The 12,441-nt window shown below is 38.2% G+C and overlaps 1 protein-coding gene across 2 annotated transcripts in view; it reads left to right on the forward strand.

Moving 5' to 3' along the window:
* Positions 1-12,441, forward strand: part of MAP2K5 (mitogen-activated protein kinase kinase 5) — a 271,699-nt gene that overhangs the window by 94,827 nt on the left and 164,431 nt on the right. For both annotated transcript variants that reach the window (XM_061430173.1, XM_061430172.1), the window contains exons 10-11: positions 7,151-7,219; positions 7,315-7,396. In XM_061430173.1, the coding sequence (XP_061286157.1) occupies positions 7,151-7,219; positions 7,315-7,396 (151 nt within the window). The remainder of the gene's footprint in view (positions 1-7,150; positions 7,220-7,314; positions 7,397-12,441) is intronic.

A 12,441-nucleotide genomic window follows, 5' to 3' on the forward strand; every position in this document is an offset into this window, starting at 1 on the left:
AGCACCAAAGAATTGATGCTTTTGCACTGTGGTGTTGAAGAAGACTCTTGAGAGTCCCTTGGATTGCAAGGAGATCCAACCAGTCCATCCTAAAGGAGATCAGTCCTGGGTGTTCATTGGAAGGACTGATGTTGAAGCTGAAACTCCAGTACTTTGGCCACCTCATGTGAAGAGCTGACTCATTTGAAAAGACCCTGATGCTGGGAAAGATTGAAGGCAGGAGGAGAAGGGGACGACAGAGGATGAGATGGTTGAAGGGCATAACCAACTCAATGGACATGGGTTTGGGTGGACCCTGGGAGTTGGTGATGGACAGGGAGGCCTGGCGTGCTGCAGTCCATGGAGTCACAAAGAGTTGGACACGACTGAGCAACTGAACTGAAGTGAACTGATGCAACCACGTGCCATGATCTTCGTTTTCTGAATGTTGAGTTTTAAGCCAACTTTTTCACTCTCCTCTTTCACTTTCATCAAGAGGCTTTTGAGTTCCTCTTCAGTTTCTGCCTTAAGGGTGGTGTCATCTGCATATCTGAGGTTGTTGATATTTCTCCCGGCAATCTTGATTCCAGCTTGTGCTTCTTCCAGCCCAGTGTTTTCTCATGATGTACTCTAGATATAAGTTAAATAAGCAAGGTGACAACATACAGCCTTAATCCTATTTGGAACCAGTCTGTTGTTCCATGTCCATTTCTAACTGTTGCTTCCTGACCTGCATACAGGTTTCTCAAGAGGCAGGTCAGGTGGTCTGGTATTCCCATCTCTTTCAGAATTTTCCAGTGTTTAGTCTAGAGCTAACTTTCCCGGGTCAACTGAAGCAGTAGTCTTCTGAATACTCTGTCCTGATGCCTTGGCAAATATAGGGTTTTCATCCTTCCTGGTGCGAACACAAACTCTGCCTAGTGTAAGGTCTGGAGATCGTTTCTTCTGGTCTTTCTTGGGGTTCTTTCCCTGGCCTCATGTAGTTTCCTGACATCCATGTGCAAATCATTACTCACCTAAAGACTCCAGGTGCCCTCTGCAGTTTTCTGCAGCTGTCTCCTTTTGCTCTTCTGCCAGTGAATTCTAGCTGCCTTGGCCTCCTCAACTCCCAGTTCTCTCAGCTTAGGGAGGTGGTTGAGCTCCCCTAGCTTCCCCTCCCTGCATGGGTACTAAAAACTCTTGTCTAGTCACTAAGCTGGTCATAGGACTCATCTCATTGGTTTTCCATCTCTCAGAGATCACTGTCCTATTTTAGCTGATGTCTAATTTCTGGAAGCCTGCTGATTTTTTCTGTTTTGTTGTTATTTATTTATTTTTTTTAGTATCTTTTCCATTCTTATCACTGTGCTAATCCATACACTTATTTTTGCCTCTTGGCAGACATGTCTCTTGACCAGCTTTTAAATTGTTCTCTAAAATAGAAGCTACAGAAGTCCAGTAGATAGTACTATCCAATAGTACTATATTAAGCAGGTATCTGGGCTTCCCAGGTGGTATGGTGGTAAATAATCTGCAGGAGATGCATTGGGTAGGTAAGATCCCCTGCAGTATGAAATGGAAACCTGTTCCAATATTCTTGCCTGGAGAATTCCATGGACAGAGGAACCTAGCAGGCTACAGTCCATGGAGTTGCAAAAGAGTTGGACACAAATGAGCATCTGAGCACACACTCACACACAAGCAGGTGTCTACTCTGGTGACTCACTGATAAAGAATCCACTTGCCAATGCAGGAGACCCAGGCTCAATTCCTGGGTCAGGAAGACCCCAACCCCCACCCCCAGGCAAGGAAATGGCAGCGCACTCTAGTGTTCTTGCCTGGAGAATCCTGTGGACAGAGGAGCCTGGTCAGCTACAGTCCATGGAGTCAGAGTCAGACAAGACTTAGGAACTAAACAACAAAAAACTCTGCTAAGCACTGTACGTGTATTTTCCATGTTTAAAGCTCACCGTGACCTTTTGCATTTACTACTGTTATGGATCTTCATTTTACAGATGCAGAAGCTGAGGCACAGAATACTTAAATAGCTTAGTCCCACACCTAATAAGTAATGGAAGCAAGCTTTGAACCCAGGGAAGTCTTGCCTCAATCAAGTCCATGCTGTCAACCTCTGTTCTGTATTTCTGTTCACTACTTTGGGATTTGGCTTCTTAAAGCATAGCTCTGGTCACATTTCTTCCCTTCTCAAAAGTCTTCAAAGACTCTGCATGACTTCCAAGTAAACTAAAAGCTCTATGGGATGGAACTCAAGATCTTGCACAATACATCCTCAGCCTACTTCTAAAGCATTATCTTATGTGTCTGAATTCTGTGCTGCTTTTAAGTTGAACTCATTGCCTTATCTGAACCCAAGTACTTTCTTACTTCAATACTTTTATTCATGTATTTCTTTCTAATTAGAATGCCTTCACCGTCTCCAACCTGTCCAAATCCTCAACACCCGTCACGGGTCAGCTCCGAAGCTTGCTCCTCCTTGAGCTGACTTGAATAGATCCTGTCACATCTGGTAGATCTATCACTTACCACCTTCTCCTTCAGACCTCTCTAGGATTCTCTGAATGTGTCCCTTATGGGTGTCATCACAGGGTGACTTCTGGTGTTCTGATAGTATACATGTTACATTTCCCCTAGTACATTGAAATCTCTTTGAAAGTGGTGAACAGGTCTTGTTATCTTGTCTTAGTCATTGATTTATGTAGAATCTTGCATATGGAGTGTAATACAGAGCACTATGTGTCATGACTTGGGGTTCAACACATAATTTGTTGAACAACTAACTGAGTAAATAAACTTTAGCCTTTCATTTGTTCTTTCGTTCATTCATTCATGTTTTAACGTAATATCCTAAAAGCAAGTTCGGTTCACAAGCAAAATATCGCATAGTGTTCTTTGTGTTCATTGCTCTCACCCAGAGTATTTCTTAGCATTTTTTATATTAAGGGCTGAAATGAAAGGTTAAGAGTTAGAAGCACATTTGATCTTTTCCTGAACCCCTCCTGACTTTTGTGTGACTTCAAGCATGTCACTTGAACCTCTTAGTGACCTCAGCTGTGAAACCAGGCTGCCTGGTGTCATAGAGGGATTGCGAAGAGCAGCAAATCACAGTCCTTGTCTGAACAGAATCACCTGCAGGGCTCTGATGCCTGCATAGAATGATGAGGGAAATTTAATTTCCCAAGTCAAATGATCATTTTCACCCATACTTTAAATGTCGTGTGGGATCAATTAGATGAGAGTCCTTGAAAATCTGTTACTTTTCTCTTCCTACTCAAAATATTTCTAATTTTTGTTCTTGTAAATGTTCTTACTTTTTAGACTTTTTTGCCCAAAGGTTATTGCAGTGTCTAAGCATATTAGTGTTTACCACTTCAGACTTCAGAGGTGGAAAATATCACTTCAGATATTATAAAAAGCAAGTTGAACTTTGGGAATAATAGAAGTACCCTGAACTTTTAATTTATATCACTGAATTTAGAAAAAAAAATTGCCTCAAAGAGAGTACTTTGAAAATGTCACTAGTGCTATTTTAAAGATAACTATTTGATGACGATATCTAAATACGTGTTTCTAACTAGCTTTTGGGGGGTGACAGTGGTGGGAGAAATATAGTTAAGCAAGACAATTGCAAACAAGTAGAGCAGAAAACAAGTAAAAATACTATTAGCCATTTTGCAAATAGAACCTTTTTATACTGTTAATGTATTGTGTAAAATCTTTGAAAGAGTAGAGCTTAAAAGATTCCCTTGTACTACATATTTTCTAATTGGGAAAAACCCACTGTACAGGAAATTTAGCCTTGTATGTAGCACATGCTGATTATCATTCTTTGACTGCTTTGGGTTTCTGCTGCTTTTAAAGTAGCATTTAAATGGACCATTTGATTAATCATTTGTATACTGACTGTAATCCTCCCAAATTTCCTTTCTGAGTTGTACATACTGTAAAAGACAATTATGTCGCCACAGATTAAATAAGCGAATTAAAACAGAATAGCAGCTTAATTTGACCTGTGATTTTGCTCTCCTTCCCTTTAGTGGAGCGTGTGCCACTCCAGCAAATAAATGAAGTCATCCATGACAGCTTGTGATGAATTGCCGTATTTATACTGTATATTTTAATAGCCTCACACTAATTTAAATTGAGCACAGAGTAAATTATAATTCAGTCACTTGACTGCTTATATTTAACTTGACAACTCATCCTTACTTGTCCTGGAGGTGTAGTGGAGAGCCGCGGAAATGCGCTCAGGTATTTCAGTTTCTTGCTTAACCCTTTCTCCAGGAAGTGCTTCATGTTCAAATTCTCTCCAGTTTGAAAAATTGAGCTCTTCCTAAAGAGAAGAGAAAATAATCATGAAGACTCAGGGAGTTCATACTTTCCTTGTTCTTCCAAAAAAATTTAGTATTTGTCATGCTTTTTTCCCAGGTTTTCCATTTTAGGGTAGATTTTACTTTCCTTCTCAAGTTCCCAGAAATTACTTTATTCACTTTTTTACCATTATGGAATCTCCACTATCCTGGATTAAAGCAAATTTCAAGAATGATCAAGACCTTTTAGAGTGCAATGAATCAGTCCCACGAGTACACTATTACTCGCTACAGTTTAGGCCAGTGTGACGATTTTATTTTGGTATTTATGTCTTTGATTTTAAGTTCAATTATAGAAATCAAACAGTTCATTTCCTTCCTGTCTAGAAGTAGCTTCTTATTTAGAGAATTATGGTTGTAAGGTGTGGTATAATTAAGTACCACATCACTCAGTGGGCACCACTTGTTTAAGACCGTGTGCTGGGTGCTGGGTATGGAGGGAGGGAACCAGAGAAAAAATGCACAAGGCTTAGTTGTTGCCCTTCGTGGGCTTACAACCACTGTACTCTCTGGGCTTCAGTTTTTAGGAGCCACGGCATTAATGCGAAAGGCAGCATGTGATGGGAGAAAGATAGAGGGTCTGATAGAAGGCTTTAGTGCCGGCCTGATGGAGGTGGTGGTGGCATTCAAGCTATGTTTAAAGCATAGAAAAGGTATTATGGCCAGTGACTATGGAATGGAGCGAGAAAGCACACCTCGCGTGGAGGGAACACCTGGACTAAAGACGGAAAGTGGGGAAAGCATGGGACGTGTGGACTGGTAGCAGTCATCTGGTTCTACATGTAGATTGGATTTGTGGTAAGGAGTGGTGGGAGAAGGAACTGGAATAACAAATTGGAGGTAGATTGTGGAAAAATTCCTTGAATATCATGCTAGAATTTCAACTTTATTCCAGACTATGGAAGCCTAATTAAGATTCTCTGTGAAAAGAATATGTTCTTGGCTGGTAGTTTTAGGTTATTCCAAGATTTTGGTTAGCCATGTGGAATCATGTTGTTTCTTGATTGGGGGCCTGGAGATGCAGGTCTTTGGTAGTGATACTATACACTGAATAAACAGCATTTTTTTTGAAACTTTAAATAAGGGATTCTCAACCTTACTGTGGGCTACAAAATCAGCTGGCAAGTTTTTAAAAATGCAAAGATATGGGCCCAACCCCAGAGATTCTGATTCCTTTATTTTGGGTAAAGCCTGTGCATCATCAGGTTTTTTTAAAAGTGTCCTTATTGTATATAAATACCTTGATATAAAGGTAATTATAATGTGAGGCGAGGGTTGAGCACCATTGCTTTAAATGATGCTTTATTCCTTTTAGCAGAATTTTTCAGGCTGGAAGAGTCCCTGCACTTGACACAGAGGGTCAATGTTAGCTCTAATATTATATGGTATAGAATTGAAACAACACTAGATGAATTAATTTTGTTGCTAACTTTTATACAGGAGCAAAAATGTAAGTGAATATTGTAACAAATGACTATTGATTGAGAGAAATGTTTAAATGTTTTCTTGGCAGTTTTGCCTTACACTTACAATCTAGTTTAGTGAGAGCTTTTATAAATAACCCTAAAGCAAACTCTTGATAGAAACTGCTGTGCCTTCTTGTACTCATTCTACCCTCCCCCAGTGGATGTCAGTACTAGAAAATTTGTGTTTTTGGAGATTATCCTTTTCTTTCCTTGCTCTGTCATCAGTTTACAATTGAAAATTTATGTTTTTTCCTCCAGTATGATTATATATATATGTGTGTGTGTGTGTGTTTATATATATATTCTGCAATTGTAATACAGAATGTAGATCAGTGTTGGATGGTGTATAATTACTGTCCTTGGTAATCCTGAATAAGTTTTTATTTAGAAATGTCTGGAATCAGAAACTCTGTCACAAATCTTTAAAACTATTGTCTAGTTATTTTATTATTATCATTGTTCTTTTTAAGTAAAAAACAATTCCCTTTGAATTGACTTCACAGTAAATGCTAAGTGAAATTTGAAAGGTTGATGGTCTTCTTTCTTAAAATAAGTGTTCAAAATAAACTAGTATTATATGTATGTTTATAAATTATTGTACATTTCTTTGTTATGAATTTGACTCAGTGGTTGATATTTTAAGGGAAACCATAAAGCCTTGGAACATACTGGAAATTGTGTGGTCCTTGGAATCAGGGAGAGGCCCTGATGTTGCCGGGCCTCATGACTCCTCAGAGCTTTGGTTTCTTCCTTTTTAGAAAGAAAGGAATTAGGTGAAATAATTTCTGAGGTTCCTTCAAGCTCAGTTTTATAACAGTTGTGGCAAAGAAAGATTACCCAATTGGAAGAGTATAAAAACCTGATATATTTTAAAAACTCCTTATTTCTCTCATAACTAAAAATCTACTTTAAATGTTATTTTTACTTATCATTCTCTTCTGCTTTGCCCAGTATCTGAATTACAAGACAATTAATTTTTAATGGTTTCAGGGTCACTCCGGTCTTCCTCGTCTCAAAATAACCAATGTGGCCAAAATAGGGTGTGTAAATTAAGGGTGTTATAACGTAACTGACTTTTGAAGCCATTAATACTGACCTTTGAGACCTGGCTTTTTCCTTGATCCCATCAATCACTTCTATACCACCTCCCCCAATGCAAAGTGTTAGACAGATGTGGACACAGTTTGTATTACCAGAGGTTATGGTGGTGGAGAGGAGAAAAGTGGAATGAATAGAGGAAACACCATATTTTTTAGTTTTTATATTTCATAGTGAATGTGGCTAGATTTAATTTAAAGGTGAATAAATGTGTGAATGTTGATTTCCTTGTATGTTTAGGTCATACTACTAGATATTACACTGGAACTTCAGAAGCAAATTATGTCTGAATTGGAAATTCTTTATAAGGTAATTTTTTTCTTGGTTATTTTTCCTTATAAAGTATGCCTATGACAGTATTGGCTTGCAGGCTTTTAACTGCTTTTGTCTTATTTTTGTTACAGTGTGATTCATCATATATCATAGGCTTTTATGGTGCATTTTTCGTGGAGAACAGGATTTCAATATGTACTGAATTTATGGATGGTGAGTCTTCCCTTTTATAATACTTTAAAAGTGATTTTGAGAGTAGAATACTTTAAAACCTGATGTTGATACAGGTATCAAGTAGAATTAAAAATAATTAAAATATACTAATAAGTACCTCCTTTATGCTCTAAAACATCTTAAGGGTTCCCAGTGTTAAATATTTATAGTTGAGCTATAATTTCAAGAATGTAGTTTCATTTACTTTTATTGAAAATTTAAATAGAACAGATTAAATGCTAGTCTAATCAGTGGTTTGATATTTGATTCTTCTATACAATCTGTCTTCACTTGTGAAACAGATGTTCTGTTCTTTTAATGTTTCAATAGCCAAAACAGATTTTCTTTTAAAGAAATCTATTAACCCAATGTCCTACGTCTTTTAGAAAGAAATCGGTTCTTAATTGCAAGATAAGAAATCGTTTTCTAGCACAGCTGTTTAGCCAAGATGTGTTTAGTTTTCTTTGGACTCTAGCCCTTTCCTTCCTTCATTTTTTATTCATTTCTACTTTGGTAAATCTTTTTTGATCTGAATATTATGGCAAAAATGCAGATTTCTTGGTTCCCTGTCAGTGAAATGATGTCACCACTGTTATTGTTTATCCATTTGAAATCAGAGCAGTCTTTACATTTCACATATTCAATTTTTTAATGTCCAGCTCATTAAAACTCAACATTTGGAGTTCCCTGGTGGTCCAGTGGTTAGGACTCCATGCTTTCACTGCTATGACCTGGGTTCAATCCCTGGTCAGGGAACTCAGATCCCTCAAGCCAAGGGATGCAGCCAAATATATATACATATATATATAGTTCATTTGGGGCATTCTCAGTATATTAATAATACAGTTAGTTCATTCCCTATAAGACTTTTTAATGAGCCTACATTGATACCTTGATACTATAAGAATGTGTTCTAAATTTGTTATAGTAGATGTCAAGAATTAAAAGTCTTACAAACATATTAGTATGACAATTACTCTTCAAGGAGACCAGCTAGAAAAAGTGAGTTCACAGAGCCAGTGAGTGTGTGCATGCTCACTCACTCTGTCGATTCTGACCATTGCAACCCCATGGACCATATGTAGCCTGCCAGGCTCCTCTGTCCATGGAAGTTTCCAGGCAAGAATACTGGAGCAGATTGCCATTTCTTCCTTCAGGGGCTCTTCCTGACCCAGGGATCAAACCCACATCTCCTGCATCTCCTTGCATTGGCACGTGGGTTCTTTACCACTGAACCAGCTGGGGAGCCCTTCATAGAGCCAGTACATGTCATTGTTTTATGGCTTTCCATCATCCTTTTTTGACTCCTCAATTTGTGTTACATTAAAAAAATTATTTATTAAGATGGTAGGATGTGCATTTATGCAGTTCAGTGGTTTTCAGTACATTCATAGGATTGTATAACCATTACCATTAATTCCAAAACGTTTTTATCACCCCAGAAATAAATTCCCCACCCATTAGTAGTCACTTCCTATATTCTCTTCCCTCTAGTCCCTGGCAACCATTAATCTACTTTCTATCTGTATGAATTTCCCTATTTTGGACATTTCAGATAAGTGAAATCATACAGTATGTGGCCATTGCATCTGGCTGCTTTCACTTAGCATAATGTTCTCAAGGTTCACGCATGTTACAGCATTTATCAGCACTTGATTCCCTTTTTTATGACTGCATAATAGTCCATTATGTGGATGTACCATATTTTGTTTACTCTCATCCGTGATGAGCACTGATGCTCCTTAGAGGGGAAGCTTTCAGTCTTTCATCATCAAGTGTGATTTAGCTGTGGGTTTTTGGTAGGTGTCATTTATCAAGTTGTGGAAGTCCCCTTCTCTTCCAAGTTTGTTGTATATTTTTTATCATAAATCAGCATTAGATTTTGTCAAGTGCTTTTTCTATTGAAATGATCATGTGTTTTTTGTCCTTTATCCCATAGTTATAGTGTATTAATAGATTTTTGCATATTGAACCAATCTTGTATAACCTATTTTATATGTTGCTGGATTTAGTTTATTAGTATTTTGCTAAGGATTTTTACATTCATATTCTTAAGTGATATTCATTTGTAGTTTTTCTTGTAATGTCATTGTGTGAGTTTGATACCCAGATAATTCTGTCCTCAAAGGATGAGTGTACAGTATTCTGTCCTCTTCCATTTTTTGGAAGAGTTTGCTGGAAAGATTGATGTTAATTTTTCTTAAAACATTTGGTGTAATCCACTGGTGAAGCCATCTGGTCCTGGGGTTTTGTTTGTGAGTAGTTCTTATGGTCAGGTGGCATCTGTTGTTTATTATTAGGAGAAGTCCAGTACTTCTACCCGTTGCATCTTGTACTGGAGTTGCCAAGAAAAACACAATCCAGGCAAGCACTGGACTGAACAATTTTTTTTTTTTTAACTTTACAATATTGTATTGGTTTTGCCATATATCAACATGAATCTGCCACACAGAGCAAGATCAGCTTCAATAGTGGGTGTCAGTTTCCCATGGCCAGCAGCAGGTCCCTCCTGGCAGTCTGTGGAGGGCAGTTGGCCTGCACATACCCATCTCTGTTGCAGCAAAAATAGCCCCCACTCCACCTCACTCCCTTGGAGTCAGAAATGCTAAAAACTGAAGGCATGCCTAAGGTCCATTGAGGCACATGCTTAAACAGGAAAAAGAAGTACATATTGAGCCTAAAACAGGGAAAGGGTCCAAAACAAGGAGATAAACCCACCACAGGCTATATGGCCTCTTTATCTCTTAGTAAGCAACTGTTCTAGCCCCAAGGCCCATTGTTATGTGGCCAAGCAGGATTTGCAAGACTGTGTGCATAAGACTCTCTTTTCCAAAAGTTTTTTTTTTTTTAATTGTGGTATAATATGTATATAATTTACCATATTAGCCATTTTAAAGTGTGTAGTTCAGCAGTATTAAGTATATTCACATTACTGTGCAACCACTGCCACTATATATCTCTTCAACTCCTTTCCTTTTGCCAAACTGAAGCTCTATACCCGTGAAAGTATGACTCTCTACATCCTGTTCCCAGCCCCTGGCAGCAAACATTCTACATTTGTCTCTATGAATTGGGCTACTCTGGATGCCTCATCTGAGTGGAATCTCACAGCATTTGTCTTCTGGGGACTGGCTTGTTTCACTTTTCATAATGTCCTCAAGATTCACCCAAGTTGGGACATATGTCAAAATTTGCTTCTGGTAATACTGAATAGTATTGTGATGTAGTTTTTAAAATTACCAACCAATATCTTTACTAGTTATAGGTTTATTCATCATTTCTATTTCTTCCTGAGACAGTTTTGGTAGTTTGTGGCTTTCTGAAAGTTTGTTCATTTTATCTAGATTATCTAATTTGTTGGTAAACAATTAGTATTCCTTTATAATCATTTTTATATCTGTAAAGTCAGTATTAATGTTCTCTCTTTCATTTCAGATTTTAGTAATTTGAGTCATATCCCTTTTTTCTTCAGGGTAGCTAAAAGTTGGTCAGTTACTTTGTCTTTTTCAAAGAACAAACTCTTGATTTCTTTGCTTTTCTCTATTTTTTTTCTGTTGTGATTTACCTTTGGTCTAATATTTATTCATTTTTTTTCTACTAGCTCTGTTTTTAGTATGCTCTTTTTCTGTATTTTTAAGCCGTGAAGTTAGGATATTGATTTGAAATCTTTCTTATTTAATGTAGATGTTTATAGCTATACGTTTCCCTCTAAGCACTGCTTTAGCTGCCCTCTAGAAGTTTTCATATGTTGGTTTTGTTTTTTTCATTTTCGTTTACCTCAAAGTATTTTCTAATTCCCCACAAAGATAATCCCTTGTGATTTCTTTCTTAGGAGTGTGTCATTTTCCATGTTGAATTTGTCCTTCTGTTGTTGATTTCCAATATTCCACTGAGGTCAGAGAACATACTTTGTGTGATTTCAGTCCTTTGAAACATACTGAGATTTGTTTTACGCTCTAAAACATTGTCCCGGAGAATGTTCAGTGTGCACCTGAAAAATACATTCTGCTGTTGTTGGGTAGAGTGTTCTTCAGATGTCTGTCAGGACTAGTTGGTTTATGGTGTTAAGTATTTTATTTCCATGTTAATCTTTAGTGCAGTTGTTCTGTCTGTTGTTGAAAGTGTGGGGTATTGAGGTGGGGTATTTTGTTGCCTGTTTCTCCCTTCAGTTTTGTCAGTTTATGCATCAACTATTTTGGCATTCTGTTGTTAGATGCATTATGTTTTAATTGTTGAAGGAGCACCAACTGAACTCTGCCTGTGCAGTGACCATCAGGCAGCTGGTGTTTGCTGTACTGGCAGGCTGCTGACTTTCAAGGCTGTACTGAAGGTGGGGAGCAGGCGAGTTAAAATGCCACAAAGCTTGCTGTTCTTACCAAGATTCAAGCCTAGTCCTGAACAAATAATTTTGGGGTTGCTACAATCCTTTGGCTAATTTCCAGAGTCCTGAAAAGGTTGATTCTGACCAATTTTGTCTGTTCTTTCATTGCTTTTGCGGAGAAGGGAATTTTCAGAGGACCTTATTATACTCTGCCATTTTCAGTGACATCACCTTTTAATACATTTTAATGCTTTAAATCCTTAACTTAAAATATTCACTTTGTTCAGTTCAGTTCAGTTGCTCAGTCATGTCCGACTCTTTGCAACCCCGTGAATCGCAGCATTCCAGGCCTCCCTGTCCATCACCATCTCCCAGAGTTCACTCAAACTCACGTCCATTGAGTCGGCGATGCCATCCAGCCATCTCATCCTCTGTCGTCCCCTTTTCCTCCTGCCCCCAATCCCTCCCAGCATCAGAGTCTTTTCCAATGAGTCAACTCTTTGCATGAGGTGGCCAAAGTACTGGAGTTTCAACTTTAGCATCATTCCTTCCAAAGGACACCCAGGGCTGATCTCCTTTAGAATGGACTGGTTGGATCTCCTTGCAGTCCAAGGGACTCTCAAGAGTCTTCTCCAACACCACAGTTCAAAAGCATCAATTCTTCAGCGCTTAGCTTTCTTCACAGTCCAACTCTCGCATCCATACATGACCACTGGAAAAACCA

Source organism: Bos javanicus, chromosome 10 (genome assembly GCF_032452875.1).
Source record: "Bos javanicus breed banteng chromosome 10, ARS-OSU_banteng_1.0, whole genome shotgun sequence".
Classification (NCBI taxonomy): Eukaryota; Metazoa; Chordata; class Mammalia; order Artiodactyla; family Bovidae; genus Bos; species Bos javanicus.